Source organism: Phoca vitulina, unplaced genomic scaffold (assembly GCF_004348235.1).
Source record: "Phoca vitulina isolate PV1807 unplaced genomic scaffold, GSC_HSeal_1.0 scaffold3, whole genome shotgun sequence".
Classification (NCBI taxonomy): Eukaryota; Metazoa; Chordata; class Mammalia; order Carnivora; family Phocidae; genus Phoca; species Phoca vitulina.
The window spans coordinates 66,743,738-66,767,851 of NW_022589706.1; the positions used below are offsets into that span (position 1 = coordinate 66,743,738).

The window sequence follows — 24,114 nt, forward strand, 5'->3', positions numbered from 1 at the left end:
ACCATAGTTCACTCGAAGCTACTTGAAGATGACAGAGAGGAACTTGGCCTGGGTTCCTGAAAAACTGCACAGAGCAAGTCCTCTACTCTTCTCCCTGGCCCTCAACTTTTTTTTAGGTTGTTACGGGAGAAGGAACATTTACTGTGTTCAAGACATTGTGTTTTGGGTCTTCTTGTTACGCAAGTTACCCTAAAAAATATGGCAACCATTCATGCACTTTTTTTCAACACATTTTTTTGATGAGTGCTGAACTCTGCTGGGCATTGGGGTACAAAGGTGAGAGGTGAACCAGACAGACACTGGTCCTTGTCATGACTTCTGTATTTTGGTTACTCCTCCAACTGGAGTTTGCTACACTGTTAATATTATCTTTATTTCTAAGATAGGTTCTTTCTGAATGATAATTGCTAAACGTTAATTGGCAAAACATAAAATTCAAAGTGGTCAGCACATTCTTTCCTTATTCAATAGTATGCAAAGGAAAGAAATTCTAGATGTGTGTATAAATGTGGTGAGCTTAAAAAGTTAGAAGAGTATTTGGGTGCCTGGGTGGCTCAGTTGGTTAAGCAACTGCCTTCGGCTCAGGTCATGATCCCGGAGTCCAGGGATCGAGTCCTGCATCAGGCTCCCGGCTCAGTGGGGAGCCTGCTTCTCCCTCTGACCCTCTCCCTTCTCATGCTGTTTCTCTCTCTCTCTCTCTCAAATAAATAAATAAAATCTTAAAAAAAAAAAAGAAGAGTATTTATTTTTCTTAGATGAAGGGTAGGTTGTGGTTAGAACATAGGGACAGACCTTTGGTGTAATGTGAAGGAGGTAGTGGGGCAAACCGTTCAAGTTTCTGATGAAACAGTCTTTAGATCAAAGTAAGTTACAATCAAACCCCTCCACCCCTCCTCTAGGCTCCATCCCTTATCAATTACTCAAGAACATTGATCCTGCAATGGATCCCCTTCTCTTGCACGTCATTCCCTCCCTCTTTTGGTTTATCTTACACAAATACTCTGCCATATCACTGTGTTTTTTTTTTTTTTTAAAGATTTTATTTATTTATTTGAGAGAGAGAGAGCACGAATGTGGGGTGGGGGCAGAGGGAGAGGGAGAAGCAGACTCCTCGCTGAGCGGGGAGCCTGACATGGGGCTCGAACCCAGGAGCCTGAGATCATGACCTGAGTCAAAGGCAGATGCTTAACCACTGAGCCACCCAGGCACCCCCATGTCACTGTCTTAAAACCCCTCTCTTGATCTTACATTATCTCCAGCTGCTGCTTCATTTTTCTTCACCCCCTAAAGAGCCAAACCTCTTCAAAGACTTACCATACCTGCAGTACCTAATTCATTTCCCCCAATTCTTTCTTGAACCCATCTAACTAGATGTTTTCCTCTCTCTTCCACCCAAATCTACCATCAAGGTAGATGTGGGTGAGCTATATACATGTGAAATTACTATTCATTCACTATTCCGATTTCTGTCTTCTGATTTGCTCTTAACTGACATCTAATAAGGCTCTTGCCCGCATGTTTGCACTGAAAATTGCTAGTTGCTCCTTCTTAATCTTTTTTGCTTATACCTTCTCATCTGCCTACCCACTAAATGTTGGTATGTCCCAAAATGCTGTCATAGCTCAGACCAGCCCAAGGCTTTAAGTGCCAACTGGTGCCAAAGACTTCCAAACTTATTCCATCTCTCCCCTGAACTCCAGATTCATGTATCTAACTGCCTACTTGGTTCTTTACTAATAAACATCTTAAGCTCAACATATCCAAATGAAACTTTGATTCCCGCCCCTCCCCGAATCTGCCCCTCCAGTAGTTTTCTCCATCCTTCCAGTTAGCTATTTCAAACGTCTCGGAGTCATCCTGCATCCCCCCTCTTTCTTCACACCCACATCCAATCTATTAGAAAATCCTCTTGTTTTTACCTTAAAATACATCCATAGTCTGACTTTACCACCTTCACAGCTATCATCCTGGCCTAAATTGATATCATCTCTTGATTTGATTATGTCAATTATTTTGCTTTAGTGTTTGTTCATCCCTTACCACCTCTGGGCTATTCTCCCCCATCCTCCTGGCTATTCTTAACATAGTTGCTAGAGTGATTCTTTCAAAAGGTACACCAGAAAATGATTTTCTTCTCTTTGATCCTCTAATGCCTCCTCATCTCACTCAAGGTAAATCCCAAAGACCTAAAAATGGCTACAAAAGCTTAAGTGATCAGTACCCTTGCTACATCTCTGACCTCATCTCTTAAAATCATCCTCCACTCTGCTCCAATCACAGCAGCCTCTGGCTTATCCTCAGCAGGCTAAGCCTGCTGCCCCCTCTCCCTAGATAGCTTCTCCCCAAAGTTCCTGATGGCTCACTCCTTCACCTCTTTCAGGTCCCTGCACAAATCTTCTCAGTGAGGCCTAACCCCAGTACCCTCTGTACAACATCAATCCTACACCTCCCACCACTTCCTCTCTTTTCTGCCCGCTTCATTTCTCTCCACAGCATGTGTCACCATCTATTTATTTTCTTGTTTCTTATTTGATCCTATAAAGAATGTAAACTTCATGATGGCTGACAATGTGTCCATTTTGATAACGATTGTGCCGTTGGTTCCTAAAAGAGTGCTTGTCATATAGTTAGCTGTATAATTGAAAGAATGAATAATTTTAAATCAGTGGCTCACAATGTTGGGCTTTTTTACATTATATGGATACTACCCAGAGAGTCACTGTCAGGTAGTTTTTGACAGGAGTTCTTGCTGAGTCGTAGTGCACTGAAAACAAAGGCTGAAAATCGCTGCATTAGGCAGAGGACTGTTTTGCAGAGGTAAGGCAGTGTGGGCCTGGGAGCGGGTGCAGACATGTCGGGTGGCTGTTTTGATGTTCCAGGGCAGTTATAACAAGGGCCTCAGTGGTGTGATGGCAATAAAAAGGGACAAGGGGAACCTTCATAACATTTTTAAAACAGAGTCAACTAAATTTGACAACTGATTGAAAAGCTGGAGGAGGGACTAGGGGCAAGTCCAAGAAATGACTTAGAAAAGGGCTGAGAAGATGATGGTATGATGAGATCAGATGGCTCTCCTGGTGAAAAAGAGATCAAAGAGGGACAATGAGTTCGGTTTTAGCCCGTTGACTTATTTTCTTTCTTTCTTTCTTCCTTCCTTCCTTTCTTCCTTCCTTCCTTTTTCTTTTTTTCCTTCCTTCCTTCCTTCCTTCTTTTAGAGAGGGGGAGGGGCAGAGGGAGAGGGAGAGAGAGAAATCTCCAGCAGACTCCCCACTGAGCACAGAGTCTGACACAGGGCTCGATCTCACAACCCTGAGATCATAACCTGAGCTGAAACCAAGAGTCAGACGCTTCACCAACTGAGCCACCCAGGCGCCCCCAACACATTGACTTTCTACGGTGAACTGGGGAGAGCTTCAATCAAATGTTGACTTGCAAGTCATTTGTAGAGCGGTCATGTCTGACACTATGCAAGTGGAAAAGCTCTCAAGTGAAGTGCTAATGGAAAGGAGAAATGGGACAAAACCTGGGGAACATCTCCATCCATGTATGTTTTGTGGAAGATGAGCCAGTGAAAGAGATGACATGGAAGAAAGTCACTGGGGATGAGAGGGCATGGAGAGGTCAGTGTCACAGAGGCTGAGGGAGAGAGTTCTGAGAAAAAGGGACAAAGTGTCAAGCCCCACGAGGACTTGAGGAGTCAAGGACCAAGCAGACATCAGAGCACAGGTGTCTTCAAAGGCCATTTCCAACCCCATGTCCAAAGAGTGACATGGAGAAAGCAGTTTCCTCAGAGAAGTGGACGTAGCATCTGGGCTACTGGGGTTGATGAGTGAGTGCAGACTATTCAGAACGTCTGATGGCAAATGAAGGAAACAGACTGGTCATCAGAACAGAGGGGGAAGAAAGGGACTTATGTATGAATTGTGTTCAGTTTTCTCTATTCTTTAGCACACTGAGTTGCTTTTAAATCTCACAAAAAACCACAACGACCTATTAATATTCCCACTTTACGGATGAAGCAACTGAGGGACAAAATATGCCCACTTACCATAGATATTAAGTGATAAAGTTGAAATGGAAACTCAGGTCTGACTGTAAGAGCTATGCTCTTACCTTGAACCCTGCCTGTGATTTCAGAGGGTGTACAAAACATTAAATAGATGTTGTTTATTTTTTGGTTATTATTTTTAAAAGATTTATTTGAGAGAGAGAGAGCATGCAGTGGGGTGGAGAGGGGCAGAGGGAGAGAAAGAATCTCAAGCAGACTCCTCACTGAATGCAGAGTCCAACATGGGGCTTGATCTCAGGACCCTGAGATCATGACGTGAGCTGAAATCAAGAGTCGGGCACTTAACCGACTGAGCCACCCAGGCGCCCCTAAATAGATGTTGTTTATGAAGAAGAGAGCTACTAGACTATGTTTTTGTTTTTTATATAATGAGTAATGCTTATTATAGAATTAATGTCACATGGAGAACATTTGAAGAACAGAGGCTAGAGTAACAGTTGCTTCTAATACCACTATTACCACCATCATACAATCACTCTAGGCACATTTCCTTGCAGTCTTTTTTCCTGGGAATGAACATGTGTACATATAATTTATATACACACACATATACTTATATAATATATACACATATATATGTATACATGTATGAATGTACACACTGTGTATACTGCTTTATAATCTACTTTAATATTGAGGGAGGATATAGGGGAACCCCACCTCCACCACTTACGTGTGACCTTGGACAAATTGTTTACTCTCCTCTGCCTCATTCTCCTCATGTTTAGAATGAGAATTATAATAATAATAAATCCACCTTCTGGATTATTGGGAGGATTAAAATTGATAATATATACAAAGCACTTAAAATATAACTTGTCAATGGTTTTTATTTTATTACAAAGTCTTCACAATCCTAATTTTATTGAATTGACGTACAAATGTTGCTTATCTGATCTCGCACTTTTGAACATTTAAATTGCTTCTAATTTTCCATGATTAAAGAAAGCCTGTGGTGAGCAAATTAATACCATTTTTTTTTGCATATTTAAGTAGAACCGAGTGGCAGAAGTATGATTACTGGATAAAATGCATGACTGACTTATGACTTTTGATTCAAGCTGTTAAATCGTGCCCAGGAGAGAAAGCTTTTAGAGATGGAGCCTTTTTCTAGGCCAACAGAAATGAGCCAATGAAGAGGAAGCCAATGAAAAGGAAAAGTGTGTGAGTGTATGTATATGTTTGTACACGTACATGGGTGCGGGGTGGGGAGATGGATGTAGAAGGTAGAATTTACAAAGATACTTCTAGACTTTAGAGTTTAACCTGAGAAATTAGAAAAATCATGTTATCATTTGAGCAGGTGAGAAAGGAAAATGAGTAGAGTTCTAGAGACATTTTGAAGCAGGAGTGAGGGAAGTTGCTGAAACAAGCTGTGTATCTTAGTTCTTCAAAGTAAATCAGGAGACAAGGTTTTCCTCTGAGAATGACTGATGGGCACAGGCATGAGCCAAGAGTTTAAAGAGGGAAGAAAAGTTTGGGACTGTGGCAATAATTAGAGATAAGGCAGAACACTCTAATGTCACTTACTACCCCTAATTTTTAAACTCTGAATTATCTGTAGTCTCTTGGTCTCTGCTGGTCATGACAGTCTCGAGAGGTGAAAGCACAAAGGGGAACATGCCCAGACAGTTCCCGCTTTAGAGATTCTAAATCTGCAAGATGCTTTTTTTGGTCTACAGCATATTCTCCTCAGTTGTATTGTGGGCTGGTGTGATGAGTGTGAAATTATTAGTCACTGTGTTCAGTTACTCTCCTCTCACTTTCTCTGGAAAATGGCTTTTGTTCCCATCTCTTCACCCAAACTGCTTTTACTAAGTGATATCCAGCTTGCTAATCCCAATGGTCAAACTCTCAGTCTTCTGCTTAACCCATCATCTGACTTTTTCTGCTCCTTGAGACACTGTTCACTTGGCTGCCATGGCACTAAACTCACCTTGTCTGTCTTCTACTTTGCTAGTCTCATAAGTCTCCTCCCCTGGTACCTTCTCATTTCCCCATCCTCTAAATGTTGGTGTGTCTCAGGGCCCACCGTCCCTGAGGCAACTTCTCTTTCCTGTCCACATTCACTCCCTTGGTCATCTCACCCAGTATACTGGCTTTAAATATCCTCCATCTGCTGATGACTCCCACACTGTATCTGCAGCCAGGATTTCCTCCCTAAACTCTTGGCCCAGAAATCCACTTGCTTCCTTGCCATGCTCTCTTAGATATCTAATGGGCACCTTAATCTTATGTCCAAAACTGAACCCAAACTTCTGTCTGTCTTCTCTATCTCAGCTAAACTGGCAACACAAATCTAGTTTCTCAGGCCAAAAACCTTGGAGTCATCTTTGACTCCTTGATTACTTTCACACCACACAGGTAATGTCAAGAAATCCTGTCAATTCTACTTTCAAAACACATGCAGAATCTGTTCACTATGTCATGACTACTGCAATGTACCACTCCGGAAGGAGTTTAGTCATGTGAACAGTGCCCCCTAGAGTAGTGCATTGTACAGCCTGCAAGGAAATATATGCTGGCTCTGGTGTGACCTTAGTTCAAACCATCATCATCTCAAATCTAGATTATTGCAATAGCTTCTTAACTGGGTTCCCTGTTTCTGCCCCTGCCTGCTTACTGTCTATTCTCAACATAGTAGTTGAACCAATTTCAGTAAGCCAGATCACTTTTCTACCTAGAACCCTCAACTGGATTCTCATCTCACCCAGAATGAAGGCAGAGTCCGCACAATGATCTATGAGGTCCTACTTCATCTGCCCACCCGCTCCCATTACCTCTTTAATTTTGCTCACTCTCTTCCAATCACAATGGGGTCTTTGTGGTTTCTTGAATGTTCTACATAAATGACTGTCTCAGGGCCTTTGCACCTACTATCATAGTATAGCCTGCTTCCTTACTTTCTCTAAATCTTTACACTCAAATGTCAAATTCTTGGAAGGTCTTCCCAGACCACTCTATTTAAAATTGCATCACCTGCCCCCTCACAATTCCTATTTCCTGCTTTATGTTTCTTCCTAGTAGTTATCACTATCCAATATATTTTGTGTTTTACTTACTTATCTTGATTATTGTCTGTTTCCCCTACTAGGATGTAAGCTCCAGGAGGACAGCTACCTTTGCCTGTTTTTCTCACTGCTTTATCTCCAGGATCTGAAATATTTCCTGGCACATAAAGGCATATAATTACATATAATTCTCCCTCCTCCCTTGCTGACCCAGCTATAGAAATAAATGTTTAGTCAGGGTGTAAAGAACTTGAAATGGAATAGGAAAAGGTGTTGGGGGAAGAGTTGGGAAAAGTAAAATTAGGAGGTTAAACATAAGGGACAAGTTAAGATACACAACTTTTAAGATGTAGTCTAAATACTTGCTATGTTCCCTGGCTCTTTGCTTTGTGGTTACCTGTGAAGATTAGATTTAAAAATTTATGGAATATGACAGTTAGAAAAGCTCTTAGAGAACACCCTCATTTTAGATGAGGAAGTTTTTCTTCTGAGTTGTGCTGGCAGGTTTTTAAATTATTCACTGCAACAAAGACATGGTCCACTTAGCTCACTTATGTTAATAGGTGACATTCACAATCCTGGAATGAGGAAACTGACAAGGAATAAGGTGGGGGCAAATCCTTTCACATAAAAAAGACTGGATAGCATTAGGCTCTCCCATCCAAACATTTTTAAACAGAGAATATGTCTATAGTTTTATCAGTCAAACACATATTCTAAGGAATAAATGTACTTTTTCACTTTTATTAGTTATTACCACCTAGCTAATTTAAGACACCATTCCTGGTGGGAAAAAAAAATTAATGGGTTAAATTCATATAAAAAGGGATTGAGATAGAGAAGCACATCTTTCCAAAGAAGTCAACTGTTGGAATATTAGTCATTGTAAATCTCTTTGGCAGATAAGCAAATTGTGAGCCAAATAAAGTGCTAATGAAATTAGCACCAATTATTTTATTTTATTTAAAAATTTACTTTCCTCCAAATAAGAATTAAGTTAATGTTAAAAACATTTAATGTGCAATGGTTCCAAAGCTTACATTCTTTATTTGGAGTATATAAGACATGGGCCTGCGGTAGGTGATTGCTTCTGTCCCTTCTAGCTGGTTACTTTACTTCTAGAAACAGATTACCAAGACATTTGGAGGGAAAGGGGCGTCTGGGTGGCTCAGTTGCTTAAACGTCTGCCTTCGGCTCAGGTCATGATCTCAGGGTTCTGGGATCGGGCGCTGCGATGGGCTCCCTGCTGAGCAGGGAGTCTGCTTCTCCCTCTCCCTCTGCCTGCCGCTCCCCCTTCTCTTAAATAAATAAATAAATAAATAAATAAATAAATAAATAAATAAATATCTTAAAAAAAAAAAGACATTTGGAGGGAAAAAAAGAAATTAACATGTTTCCCTGGATTTGCATTTACGTATATTTTATTTAGGGCCAAACTGGGAATCTTCTCTAAGCACATGCCGAAATTGACAATGGAAAACAGATGGCCTGTAAGTTTGCTAAATGTATAGAAAACCCAACATGGAGCTAAAAGCTTGTCAGAGATCGAATAGATCGGAGCATTTACACATTGAACAGTAAGAATGGGCATTACTTTTTTTCATTATGGGGACTCCAGCTCATGTTATGTTATAAATTTTATCTTTAGTTAAATTTTTTAAAACTAAAGGGACTAAGCGGACAGGCTTTGGTTCTCACTTCTCAGAGAAAATGAAGCATACGCAGAAGAGGAGGATGTATACTAATAGTTAAACTGAATAAATATTTAGTTATTGACAGAAACCACTTGTAATAATTTATATCAAATCAGTGATCCAGGGTTCAGGTCTGGGGTAACTCTGTAAGAGGCTGTTCTTTTTTGTTTTTGTTTCTGATTAATTTGGAAGAAAATACTTTATAGAGTATAGATTTGAACTAAATTTCTGAACACAGATTTCTGTACACAAAGATAGTTGATCCTCTTTCCCTATGTAGTTTTCTTTCACCTGGCTTTAAGTTCATTAATTTTTTTTTTTACATCATATATATGAGAATGAACAGAATGGGGGAAAATAAAAAATGCTTTAATGACAATATTCCAAAAATACAATTTAAAAATACTCAAAAGAATGAGATAAAAATCATTTGAATAACATGGAAATCAAAGTGTGCTGTCTCTGTTTCTTTTGACAGAATATAATCTTTCTCAGCTTTGATTTTTATATTTACCAAAAAGAAATACAAGTATGTACACTTAGTAGCTCTGAGGCCTTCACAACTCATATCCTATAGTCCTATGAAGCTCATGATTGAAATTATTATTTTTTTACAAAGCAAGGGAAAGAGATGTGATATTTCCTAATTGGTTACAAGTAAAAGTTTTATAGAATTTTCACTTACCACAAGACCATCTTGATTTTCATTGAGTTCAGAAAGTTTGGAACTGGATTTCTGACGTTTAGGTTTGCCCCTTTCTCCAATATAACCAGAAGTACTTTCATACAATTTTTCCACTTCCTGAGCATTCAAAATACAATCTTCAAGGTTGTTGAACCCAGAAGGAATATTTTCTTTGTTGATAAGTCCCCTTGAATTAAAAAAAAAAAAAAAAGGCTTAATTTTAAAAGGTAAAAGGGATATTTTAACGACACTGTCACTGCATCACATGGGAAATCAGAAGAGTGCCCAGAAATTCCAGTTTGCCTCTTCGATCAAAATCTGAGCACAGTGCTACTCCTGAGACCACTTGGTGCCAAATATATCACGTTACAAGAGAAATTATTCCTAGAGGCAAACTGGCAAGGACTGTGTTTCTACCAATGAACAACTTTCGAGGTTGTACCAAAAGTAATTTGTATTCAAACAGGGAAAACAGTGCGATCTTACAAAAAAATTTCCCATTATTAACAGATTACATACACACACATACTTTATTTTATTTTAAAGATTTACTTATTTGTTTTAGAGAGAGAGGGAGGGAGAGAGAATGCATGTGTGCACGGGGGCAGGGGGTAGAGGGAGAGAGAGAATCTTAAGCAGACTCCCCGCTAAGTGCAGAGCCTGATGCGGGGCTTGATCTCATGACCCTGAGATCATGACCTGAGCTGAAATCAAGAGTTGGACGCTTAACTGACTGAGCCACCCAGGCTCCCCTGCTATACACACATTTTATAATACAATGTGTGGACAAAAATCTGAAAAGGAAATATGATGTCTTTTTCTCTTGAATGGGACAAACTGATTTTCCCAAATGATAAAGACATTTTAGCATAGTAGAGAAGCATTAATAACAAACTCTGACTGCATGTGATAATCTTGGGAGAAATAGTATAAATTAAAAAAAACTGTGGAATACAAAGCATTTTAACTAAAGTATGGATTTGTTACTTCCCAGTACAAGGAGTTTCAGGATGTAAACTTCTAACTGGATGTCCTTCATGACTTAGTTTATTTTTCTTTTAAGATTTTATCTATTTATTTCTCAGCAAGCAAGCACAAGCAGCGGGAGTGGGAGAGGGAGAAGCAGGCTCTCTGCTGAGCAGGGAGCCCGATGCGGGACTCAATCCCAGGACCCTGGGATCATGACCTGAGCTGAAGGCAGACGCTTAACCAACTGAGCCACCCAGGTGCCCTGTTCTGACTTAGTTTTAGAAGCAGATATGAATGTCATAACTACAGAATTTAATTCACTTAATATTCTTGAAATTGTTCTGAGTATTTTAAACATTCCCTTAAGGAGTTTCCATAAAATTAAATTACTTTTAGCAAACTGTTTGTTTTTTTACTACATCACAAGACAAATTAAGCCATCAGGGTAGCATCATGGCGTGCCAAGGTACAAATGAATGAGATCTTTCCCTTACGGTATGACTGAGTTAAGGTAACTCCCTAAACACTTACAGTTCTATTTTGAAATAAATGAGCTCTAAAGAGCAAAACAGATGACTATATTTTACCGTCAGTTCAACCACATACAAAAATGAAAGATAATGTTAAATATTTATTCTGCCATCTAAATTCACATCCTATCTTAGATGAGCTTATCCTGGAGGCAAAATTATGAATTAAATATTATCCTAATATTTTCAAAGTTACACTATCTTTGGTGATTTTTAGCACTCCATATTTAATTTAGTCTTATTAATGTAAAAATATACACTTAGTAAAATTATAGAAAAGATTTATGCAACAAATATTAGAAATACCCTCAGTATAAAATCATAGAAGGCAGAGGAACAGTGGACAGGGACTAACATGCTGGCACACATACTTATGCAGATACTCTTCAATCTCCCCTCCACGCACTGAGTGTTGCCTTTCACGGATGGCTGGATGAGTTTGGTCTCAACTTCAGAATTAATTATTTTACTATATAAATTCTGTCTATCACTCTTTATACTTCTCCTAACTCCTAGGGTATACATCCTTTATAATTTTTTATTGAGGGGTTTTTATGTTTGAAAGCTGTTATGACAGAATTGTGTTTCCCCCCAAATTCCTCTACTGAAGCCCTCACCATCTGTTAATATGACTGTTTTTGGAGACAGGGCCTTTTCAGAGGTAATTAAGGCTCAATGAGGCCATAAGGGTGGGTGCTGTAATCCAACAGAACTGGTGTTCTAATAAGAGGAGGAGGGATGCCTCGGTAGCTCAGTTGGTTGGCTGCCTTCGGCTCAGGTCATGATCCCAGGGTCCTGGGATCGAGTCCCACATCAGCCTCCCTGCTCAGCAGGGAGCCTGCTTCTCCTTCTCCCACTACCCCCTGCTTGTGTTTGTTCGCTGAGAAATAAATAGATAAAATCTTAAAAGAAAAAAAGAAAAGAAAAATAGGAGACACCAGGAGAGCACACACATGGAGGAAAGGCCATGGGAGGACACGGTGAGAAGGACCCATCTGCAAGTGCAAGAGCGAGGTCTCATCAGAAGCCAACCCTGTCTGCACCTTGATCTTGGACTTCCAGCCTCCAGAACTATGAGGAAATAAATCCCTGTTGTTTAAGCCGCCCAGACTCTAGTATTTTGTTATGGCAACCCTAGTAGACTAATACAAAAGCTAAAAACCAGTTTTAGAAATTAAAACACAAAGTTTATTTTATAATCTTTTTGAATAGTGAATGAATGACTGGAATAAAAGCTGTCAAAACAAATACATGGAAATCTGTTCAGCATGCTCATGTGGAAATCCTGTTCTCTTACATAAAAGAAAAAGTCTCTGCTTTTGTGCGAGTCAACACCTTTCAGCCACAATACATATGTGACTATGAGGAGTGCTGGTATATAATTCCTGCCTGCAACATTCTGACAGGTTTCAGTCATACTTGACATCACTGAAATCTGACATGAATTCAGATTTCTGGGGCCTCTCACTTTATCTGAAGTTTCTTCCTTACCATCCCTACAAACACACTTAATGTTCTGGCAATACTCAACTATTTATCATTCCCCTGATACAGCACTGGGTTTTTTTTGTCTTTTCTTTTTTTTTTTTCTTACTTTGCAGTAGGAATTTAATATAGTATTTCTATAATAAATATGTACAAATTCCAGTTTATTGTGTTTTGGACAGCTGAAACCACTTTCACCTAAATTACCCTTTGCTTTTAAGAAAATATTTATTATCAAATTTTCACACATACAGAGGAGACACTATCACAACGAATTTCCATATACCCATCACCAAGGGTCCTCATTTCCATGCACCTGGCAGATGGCAAGTTTTTTAAATAAATGAATTAAACTGAACCCCTTCACATATTGAATGTATTGCTTAAACTTTGATATTTTTATAGTAGCAATATAATATAAGCCTGATAATGTTTCCTTATAAATTTAGACAACATAAGAAATCATTTGCACTAAAATGAAATATTTGTAAGTCTTAGTCTATCTTCTGTATTTATTTCAAAAAATCTGCCATGATGACTTTAGTATAGACTTAATGACTCTAATCTCACCCTGAAGTATGGTTATCATTGACTTCAAGGATATATTTTTTTACTTGGTTGCAGCTTTAAGTTGTTAGGAGGCAAAATAATAGACAAAAATACAATGAATTTCTAATTTTTAAAAACCCTTTTAAACCATTCCATAAGGTTAATAGTTTTGAATAGAATAAAGTCTAGCTTAATCTTTATTTTTTAAGCAAAGCCTGATGAAAATCTTTGATAAATGAATCAATTATGCATAGGTATATACTAAGAAAAACATACTTACTATAGGCTATGATAATGATTCTCAACCTTTGCCCAATCAGTGATATGTCGGTATATCTCCTGGGGACATACTGGAGAGAACCTTCATGGGGACAAAAGTAGTAGGTCTGGGACCCTGAGAGATAAGCGCCTTGCTCCTCCCCAGACCTGGCGAGCTCAGAGAGGCAGTGTGGCGTGGACTGGACTGGGAGTTGAAGAGAAAGGACTATCAAGACATGTTAATTACCCAGCATGTCAGGTTAGGAAGACACCAGAGGCCTAGGAGGCTGAGGCCAACAGGGAGCATAGGAAGGGGACTTCTGTGTGCCCAGACGACGCACCAAGGAAAAAGAGTAATGTGAGACTATAAGTTACCGTGGCCACACACAGTTTTCAGCCCGAGATTTACTCACTCAGTGTCCAACTCTAGTCTGACCGCAATGAGTGACCAGCATGAGCAGTGAAGGAAATACCAGAGAAGAAAAAATAAGGGGAAGGCTAGAGTTTCACAGGTTGTTAGATTAGTCGGTCTCTACCGTTCTTCATCTCCTTTTGTTCTCCTGATATTGACAGTAAAATATGATCAAGAGAACTTAGAAACATGCCTGGATGTGGGAAACTCTAAATTCTGCAGGAAAGGTTACTCTATGTTTCATATTTTTCTACCGCCTGTTCATTTGGACCTTACCCCACTGTGCTGTCCCCTGCCCGGCCGCCACGCAGCATCAACCGTCAACACGACCACCGTCTGCTCTGTTCTCTCTCTTGTCTTACTACCACTTCCAACCTCTGCCTGCTATCCCTCTGTCCAAACAAAGAGGGTGGAAAGCATGATGTCGTGACACATGTCGTGACACACTAAGGATATTTTAAAAATGCAATGTGTTGCTACATACTATTTGGCAAAAAATGAGACGGGGGATAAGAACAGTATTAAATAATTTGTACTTGCTGTGTAACACAATATAGGCAGTACACAAGTTAATTTTACTCCTAAACGTTTTCTATAAAGCTTAGTTAGTAGCTAATTTTAAATGTAAATACCTCCTGTATTATAATTTTCCTATTTTGTAAAGGTAATATTATAGCACTCCCTCCTATCCACCAGCCACAAGACAAATTTTTTTTTTAAAGTGCTCCTTATATCACTTAAAAAGTCAGTGGTCTATACCACTGATACTGTTTTATTCCTAAAATTACATTTGCTAGTATGGCCCTTAAACATCTTCATGATATGCAGCACGGTATTTATTTATACCACTTATCTTTTGCGTCTTTCTTTAAGCAAAAAGAAGTTTCCTTTTTTCCCCCCTAAGATTTTGATGTGCATTATGAATCCAGGTGAAAAGGAATGAGGGGAACTAGGGTCTGATTTAGTCTTTGACATTTAATAAGGAGTTCAAAACGATAACTTTATAGAGACTAAATGCTATAGTAGATACAAATAAACTTAAAACTTTCAGGAAAAATATATGAATATAACTCTATTTTCCTTGGCATTTAAATGATGATTATTGAAAAATATAGATGATAATTGTTTATTTGTATTTTATCAAGTCCTCTAATGAAGAATAAAGTTTCTTATGATACTATTCTTGAAATTCATGCTGTGGGAAAGCTTAAAACTAGTCATTATGATAATAAAGAACTTAAGCATTTCCTCTTCGATTAGACTTAAGCTCAACCTTTCTGATACTAAAATGTAGTCAACTGTGAAAGTATTACGGTGATATTCTAGTATTGCATCAGGCCAATACAGTACGGAAATCTGTTGATTTTGTAAGTTAGTCTAACAACCAAATGAATGTTGTCTCATAAGAAAAAAACCACCTCTGTGGTGCCTGGGTGGTGCAGTCGGTTGGCCGCCTGACTCTTGGTTTCCGCTCAGGTCAGGATCTCTGCTCAGCATGGAGTCTGCTTGGGATTCTCCTTCTCTCTACTCCCCACCCCCACCCGCAAAACACGCACTCACACACTCTCCCTCTCTCAAATAAATAAATAAATCTTAAAAAAAAAAAAACCCCGCCGCTGGACAGGCATATGGCAATTTTCTCCTCCAGTGGTCCAGCATCCCTCTAAAGAAGATATTCATGAGGAAGCCCTAAAGTGTATTAAATCAGAGGTGGCTTCCTACAACATACATCTAGACAACACAGAACATCCAGACAAAACTGAAATGTTCATTTAGTCACTTACAAATTTCCAAATGTTAGCTAAGTTTAAAATAGTCAAAAAGGAATTTTTGAAGTTTTAACGGGAATACTGAAATGGGAATGGTTATAACACAGTGACAAATTCAGGTGTATATTTTTAAAAGGAGAGGAGAAAATGCAAATAAGACACTCTAATGCCAACTCACACATCTCTGCCACGTCGAACTTCATCCTGTTCTTTGGACTGACGGCGGCGCTGTCTGGCAGATGTGGCCGAAGATGCTGATGATGTTCCAGATTCCGAGTCCTCTGAACTTTGGCCTCCAGAGCCGTTTACATCAAAAAGGTGCTGTTCTACTGCCGACCGGATGGTTCTTTCTAAGAGTCTAATAAAAGCAGAACACAGAGTCCATTAGGCAATCAAATTTATCAGTGATTGCCTTTAAAAATTTATATCCATAATTTGGGAAATATCAGCATTTGTTCAATGGTAGATCTACCACAGCTTCATGAGCAAAGACCACATATGAGACATCTCAAAATATCTGCATCGTGTGTTAAAAATAAAACCAAACCTGACAAATGCTACCACTTTGATCACTGGGTTTTTCATCTTTGTAGGTCCAGGATGACTGAAATGCTCACAGCAAGCCTGGCAACAATTATCAGAGGCAATCAGGAAATAAGGATCATTTAATATAAGGCAGAATGAGGAAATATTTTTTTCCTCATAGAATAATAATAGACCTATTCTTACAAAGGTGAGTTCCTTCGGATTTCATACCAGCTCTGCAGAGGCAGACAGTATGCTTTACAAAGCAAATGGGCACAAATGATTTTATGATACCTATTATCTATGTAGAATTCTTTAAGATAAAATTATGCAGGGAATAATGTTATTAAAAAGGAACACCTCACCAGAACAATCACTATTTAGAACAGCAAAATCTTTCTGAACCTCTATGCAATTAAATTGTGATGTATATAATTGAAGCTGTTATCATGCAAACATCCCAATATGTGTTACTGAAGATGGCAGGATAGATTTACTTCATTTAACATGAGGAAATACTTAAGCACAGGGGTTGAAGAGTGCATGGTGAGATAGATAGGGTATCCTTATTAAAGCTATATAATCTTTTAATGTGTCTAAGCCTTCTTTTATCACCACATTATTTAATTCTGAATGAGCTGGCATGGAAAATTCTAAACATATACTCCTCAAACCATGTCTTCCTGCACTTGAAAAAAGAATCACATCCAAACTCATCAAACTGTAGACATTAAGTATGTGTAGTTCTTTGTATATTAATTATACTTCAATGAAGATATTAAAAATTTAAAAAGAACCACATTTGTTTTTAAAATGTTCAGATTAAGAAATACATTCACTTAAATAAGATGCGTTTTGAAAAATTTAAGAAGTTTAAGAGTTTCCAATTGTAGTTTTATAATAGACACATGGTAATCTCATTAAAACTATTTGAAGACAATGAACAAGCGTAGTCTAACTTGGGCATTAGAACTTCTATATTTAGGGGTACCTGGGTGGTACGATTGGTTGAGTGTCCAACTCTTGGTTTCGGCTCACGTTGTGATCTCAGGGTCGTGAGATTGAGCCCTGAGTTGGGCTCTGTGCTCAGCACAGGGTCTGCTTAAGACTTTCTCTCCCTCTCCCCCTCTCACCCCAACAAATAAATGAATGCATGAATGAATGAATAAATGAATCTTTAAAACAAAGAGTTTTTATATTTAGAACTCCACATCCCAATGATTCAAGATTACTTAACTGTGGTCTATAGGAATGTGAGTGAATTAATGTATACATACAAACTAACTCCACACCTTTTCCAAACTATACAAGACCTATAAGAAGTAAAGGTTATCAGGAAATACACAAGAAAGAACATATCAGTCTTGGTATAATTCTGGAATCTCTTTAAAATTCACAAAGCTAAGAGAGGTCAGTCCTGCCCTCTCATTGCTTCCTCACCTAACAAAGAAGGAAAGAAAAATCCCAATTCATCCTATTAGATCCAAATTCATCCTACTCAGTGCTTCTTTAAATTATCCCCTCTTCCTCCTTATCACATCTTTCCTCCTCTTCCTCCTGATCCCTCTTGATGGAAGATGCGCTAAAAAGGCCCATTTACATCTTAGCAAGGAAGGAAGAGAGGTGTGTGTGAAGGAAAATCTTTGAGCAAGAAACTATTCACAAATATTTATTTAGTGCCTAATATACACCAGGCACTTTTCTAGGTGTTAGGGATAAAGCCATGAATATGACAAACAAGGTCCCCATGTTTATGGAGCTTACATTGCTATGAGGCAAGAGAGGTAATAAAGAAATCCTGAAATTTCAGAAAGTGATAAATTCTCTCCAAAATGTTGTACAGGATAGGAGAAGGACTGCGGATAGTCAGGGATGGCTTCTCGGAGGAGAGGACATTTGAACAAAAAAGTGAATGATAAGAAAATGAATGGCCAGGCTGAAAAACAGCCAGTGCAAGGGCTCTGGGGCAAATATAAACTTGGCCTATTCCAGAAACAGAATGTCACGTGCTTGAAGCATGATGAGCAATGTGGTCAAAGAGGGAGGCAAGGGTAGGTAACTGGAGCTTGGATTTTAGTCCAGTTGGTAGCCTTAGGAGGAAAGAGATACGTGATCGGCATCATTAGTAGAGCACTGTCCTGCCCTGTGGATAAAGGACTTGTTGCCATCACTAATTTGCTTTTGATTCTGTGTCCCTCTTAGACTGTAAAGTCCCTGATGGCAGAGCCCGAGGCTTAGTTGACATTACACACCTAACACTATGTTGGCATATCGCAGGTACTCAATAAATGTAGGCTGATTAAAAATAAGGAAGGAAAAAGTAAAGACACTGTTACTACTTTAACCTTTAATAGCGTCTTCCACTCTAAGATACCTCCCTAAACACGTATTTTGCAAACATTAATAGACTCTGACATTATTTTGACTGAAACAAAAATCTCGCATGTTCAAATGGTTGAGCTGTCTCTAGTCACACACCCACGCAGAAGCTCAAACACGAACACTTCTTATTTAGTCCTCTTCTCTCAGTGGTTTTAAAAATCATCATAAGTTGCTTACTGTATTAATCTTCCAATACTACACATCATTAGAGTAGCTTTTTTTCTGTTTGATAAATGGGAAAGGGAAACCCAAATAACTTACTCTCCAGTTGTCGAAACATTGCTGACTTGGGATACATGCGTGCTGTGGAAAAGAAGCACAAAGAAAGAAAGTCAGATTAGACAGAGCATCAGAGACTGTGAACCAAACATCTGAAGGGGATTCCAGACTAAAAGTATTAGCTAGACTCTGAATGACCCTTGCACAATGTTTAACCCATCCCCTGACAGATGCTGATTTTCACTTGTTTCTGGAATTAGAGGATGCCCATGGGTGTTTACTCCTAAACAGTGTCCCCCCACCCCCCATTTTAAAGATGTCCATGATAGACTGTTTCAAAGTGACCTTTAAAAACCATCTCCACCTCTGCCCCTACTATCCTGGCCCTCACCCTCCTTCAGCGTCTTTTTATTTACACAAAATATTAGTATAATGCCACTGACTGCCTTCCTGCTACCAACTCTACCCATTCCCTGCTCTCCCCAGCCCAAATCTCTTCCCTCCTCGTCCACTCCCTCCAGACCTGCAGACAGAAGCGACTTTCTAAAACTGCTCAGAACAGGCAGACAGCAGCAGGGGACAGAGAACAAGGAACAACACTGGTTTCTACAAAACTATTTCTTTCTTTTTTAAAATATATTTTTAAAAAAGATTTTACTTATTTCAGAGAGAGAGCATAAGCGGGGGGAAGGGTGGAAGAAGCAAGCTCCCCGCTGAGCAGGGAGCCCTACGCGGGGCTCGATCCCAGGACCCTGAGATCATGACCTGAGCTGACGGCAGACACTTAACTGACCGAGCCACTCAGGCGTCCCCACACAACTATTTCTAAGCCACCTTTCTTCCTGAGTTCCTCAAGATGGAGAATCCTTCAAGATCTATGTTTCATCGCAACACCTAATTTATGGCCCCTTTATTGAGCACTTATAAAGTTCCTCTACTTTTCTATTTCCTCCAAAGCCTGAATTCCTTCAAAAGCATTACAAAGTAGTCAACCTAACGTGGAACAATGAACTTATAGAACATTATCTGATAAGCACCCTCCGGAACTTCACCCCTCTTGCCTGCCCTCTGTGTTCATATAACCACAATGAGGTCGAGGCCGGCAGCAATTTTAGCAGTTTCTCAGTCTGCCCTCCCATGGTTAGTCAGCTTCTAAATCAAGATTCAAAAGTCTGTTTAAACGTCTATGCTTGTCACACTATAGTTTTACCTAATAGATAGAATAGTTCCCTTTTCTCCTCCTTCTTTGTAGAAAACACCTGAAGAAAATGACAGGTGTTAATGACCGAGGCTGATGGCTGCCTTTCAATCACCCCAAACATCCTTGGATATACCATGCAATTTTGAACATAGGAACTTTTTTTTTAAGTCATCTGTTGGGTTTTTCTCCCATGTATGTGGGTATCTCATCTCTTTCCACTCAGAATCTAAGTACCTCAAGGGATTGTATGATATCTCTCTTTTTCTTTCATTATACTCTCTGCCACTATCATAACCACCATCAGACCCAGCCTAGCACTCATTATCCCAGAGGTGATCAACAGACACTCACTCTTCAGCCCAGATAATTTCCTTAAAAAGAGCTGTTGCTGTCTGTCATGGCCACAAACCACAGCCAAATCCCAGAAGAGACACATAAAATAATGCTATTGTTCACAAGGGAAACTGATGAGAAAAACCTTAATGAATGAGTAAATAAGCAAATGAACAAATACACTCTAATGCTTACTGAGTCCTTACTATGTTTCAGACACTGTGTCAAGTATTTTGTACATATATTTTCTTGTTTGCTATTTACAATAACCCATGAGGTAGGTACTATTGTTTTCTCAATTTTCAGTTGAAGAGGTTAGAGGTTAAGTAACTTGCCCACAGTGACAGAGCCAAGAAGTAGATGAGCTGGAACTTGAACCAAGAAAGTTTTAGCTCAGTCTAAGCTCTTAATCACTACACTAGACATTCAATCCATCACTCACTAGAAGAAAATCTCACTAGAATCATCTTTGTAGACGGAGGCTTGGATTTGGTGTTTTACTTTGCTTTTAATCACAACCATTTTTCTCATCTGCCTCACAATGCCTGTTATTCACAGTGGTTCCCAGATTACATAACCAATAATATATCCTTTGCTATTCTCTGTCCTTAACTGGAACAGGCAGTCCCTGCTTTTGATGCTTTGTGGCTCACCCTCTGTAAAGTCAACACTGTGTAATTAACTCCTGTATTTCACTTCTCAATGTAGTTACACAGCCTCAGTTTTGGGAGCAGAGCCCCTTTCAATCACCCCAAACATCCTTGGATATACCATGCAATTTTGAACATAGGAACATTTTTTTTAAATCATCTGGCAGAGAAAGAGAAAGAGCAAGAGAGGTAACACAAGCAGGGGGAGTGGGAGAGGGAGAAGCAGGCTTCCCGCCGATCAGGGAGCCCGATGGGGGGCTCGATCCCAGGACCCTGGGATCATGACCTGAGCTGAAGGCAGTTGCTTAACCAACTGAGCCACCCAGGCGCCTCCCTTCTACACACTTTTGACCTGAACTTCTTTTTGCTTATTAAAGCACACACTGATATTTTTATGTTTCTTTTGGGGAAGTTGGGCGTCAGGACACAAAAAGAAAGGCGAGGAAGAAAGAGACAAGAAAATGACATCAAGTAGAAACAGGTTCTGAGATTACTAACTCTACATTGGTGCTTCTCAAATCCTAAGGCGTATCTGAATCATCCAGGATCTTGTTCGCACACAGACTCCAATTCAGTAGGTCTAGGTCTCAGGAAGGGGAAGCTGAGATTCTGCCTTTCTAACAAATTCTACAGTGATTCTGATGCTGTTGATTTGTGGAAGACACTGATTAGCAAAGCGGTAATTCCCTGCAACTAAGATTCTTCAAGACTTCAATTACTTAGATATCACAATAGCTATTTTTAAACATTCTAATCTACGTAATGAGGGTATGCACTGGAAAACTTATGCTAGCGTAAGTGAATAAAAGGCAACACATCAAAATTTCCCTCATAGCTTAAAGAAAAATGACCTAAGCCTTCTAAATCAGTCTTCTTTTTTTTTTTTTTTTAGATTTTATCTATTTATTTGAGAAAGAGAGCACAAGTGGGGAGGGGGGACAGAAGGAGAGGGAGAAGCAGACTCCCCGCTGAGCAGGGAGCCCGACATGGGGCTCAATCCCAGGACCCTGGGATCGTGACCTGAGGTTAAAGGCAGAAGCTTAACTGAGCCGTTTCCAGAATGCAAAATAAATGAATAGATCAATGACAAAAGCAAGGAATTAAATCATATTCAATTTTGCTAATATATTGATCTTAGGTCAAATTTATGATAATTTATACTTTTATGTTTCTCTAATAGGCCTTTAGAATTTTTGGTATACTTAACGTGTCCATATTTTCATGTTTTTTAAGCAGAATTTCTCTAAAGAAAGTATTCTGAGAAGAGAACATGTTCCATTGGGAATCAGAAAAGAGAAGTTCTGGTCTTGGCTCTGCAGTTAATTAGCTGAAATCATAGATTGCTGGTTAGCCTGGCTGCTTTGGATAGGTTTCTTCATACCGAAAATAAAAGGCTTGGCTAGTGATCCCTGTGGTTTTCTTTTAGCTCTAAAAGTTTACTGCCCTAAAGTTTAAATCACTACAAAAGATTATAATTGCATAATATATTATGACAGTTTCAGTCATAGTTATGGTTTATTAAACACCAGTATGGCTTTGGTCAGGTATCCAGCCACCTGCATAGTTCCTGTGGGATGTGCTTAATAACTCACCAATAACAAGATTTCTAAGAATATTTAATGACAGACATAGGGCCTATTTCCATAGCTATAATTCACTCATGAAGGTAATTCTAAGAAAATGACAAAAGGGCAACAAGCAAATAAGCTAAAGTGAGAGATACAGACTTCCTTCGTCTACATGGAACTTGTTTTTTATCCTCTGCAGAAAGCGAAGAAAAATGAATTTTTTCAGAGCCCTTGACTGATTTGCTAACAAAGTTTCTTACTTATGCAATATAAACACTTGAATATGGAAGGGATCATCTCCCAATGTTGTAAAGCAAGTATTCAAAACTGAAAAAAATAAGCCTCTATGCAGACTCCAGAACTATGGTCAATTTCATTACCCAACCCTACTGTGAGTGATGATGCAACCACATCCGCTATTGGTATAGTCTTTTAAAACAGATTCTAAGCCTACTCTGCAATATATTCTATGACATACTTAAATATATTTAGTCTGTATCTCTATTAACAAAACCCAAACTACATTTCTGGAAGCTGAATATGCTCAACAATATTAGTCTATAAATTTGCATGTGATAAGATGCACAGAATGCCTGTTGACAAGTGATTCTTTAATTAGATCTCTTGACTTGAAATAAAGAAATCTACATATAAAAAGAAAGAAGTTTCAAATCTACTAAAATCCGACATCTTGAAAAAGCATGTGTTCTCTTTTTTTATACATTCTCTTACTTCAGTATGTTCTCTTCTGTGGTATACAAATATTATTGTGGTAAAGTATTATTGTTTCAATAGGAACTGTTAGGTCGAACAGAATTATCCTTTTTTTCCCTCTAGAATATTTACATTTAGTCAGTTTTTTCTTTTTAATGAGTAAGGATTTAAAAGACAATTATGTGATGTTTAATTCAGCCTAAGGATGAAGATCATGTAACTAATCATCAAAATAGCATGAAGCTCCTAATTTGTCTATTTAACAGAATACAATATTTTTAGTATTATTTTAAAATACTAAAAGTTAATATGCAGCATCAACACTATAAGATGAATCTAACGTTATTTCTTACAGTTGTATAACAGATTTCTAATTAAAACTTTTTCATTAAAACCATGTCTTCCATGGACAATGTCATACATTAAAAGAAATACACTTGGGGTGCCTGGGTGGCTCAGCCATTAAGCACCTGCCTTCAGCTCAGGTCATGATCCCAGAAAAAAAAAAAAAAAAAAGAAATACACTTGATCTTCAATATCCACTTTGTTTTAACTTTTAGCTATGATTATGATATACAGAAATTTAATGATGCATTTATAGGTATTCAAACTTTGACAAAAACTGTATTACCCTTTTGTGGTGGTGTTATAGACAGTTTGGATCTAAAAAACCTCACATTCTGGTTTTAAATCAAATACTATGCATATAATACTAGAACATAAATTGAAAACATACTACATGGATATTAGTAGGAGGAAAATATTTATTCTCGTTCTTTATCAAACCTCACACTTCATATTCCTTTAAGTATTAGGACTATTTTGAAGAAAAAAACTATCTTTCATTCCTACATTTTGATGATCTATTAAATATCTTCTTTCTTTTTTTTTTTTAAAGATTTTATTTATTTGTTTGACAGAGAAAGAGACAGCGAGAGAGGGAACACAAGCAGGGGAAGGGGGAGAGGGAGAAGCAGGCTTCCCGCTGAGCAGGGAGCCTGAAGTGGGGCTCAATCCCAGGACCCCGGGATCATGACCTGAGCTGAAGGCAGACACTTAATGACTGAGCCACCCAGGTGCCCCGATTAAAT

The 24,114-nt window shown here is 38.7% G+C and overlaps 1 protein-coding gene across 9 annotated transcripts in view; it reads right to left on the reverse strand.

Moving 5' to 3' along the window:
• Positions 1 to 24,114, reverse strand: part of FAM13A (family with sequence similarity 13 member A) — a 417,768-nt gene that overhangs the window by 51,011 nt on the left and 342,643 nt on the right. For all 9 annotated transcript variants that reach the window (XM_032400810.1, XM_032400809.1, XM_032400806.1 and 6 more), the window contains 3 exons: positions 18,600 to 18,641; positions 15,610 to 15,789; positions 9,460 to 9,646 (listed from right to left, as the gene is read on the reverse strand). In XM_032400810.1, coding sequence (XP_032256701.1) covers positions 9,460 to 9,646; positions 15,610 to 15,789; positions 18,600 to 18,641 — 409 coding nt within the window. The remainder of the gene's footprint in view (positions 1 to 9,459; positions 9,647 to 15,609; positions 15,790 to 18,599; positions 18,642 to 24,114) is intronic.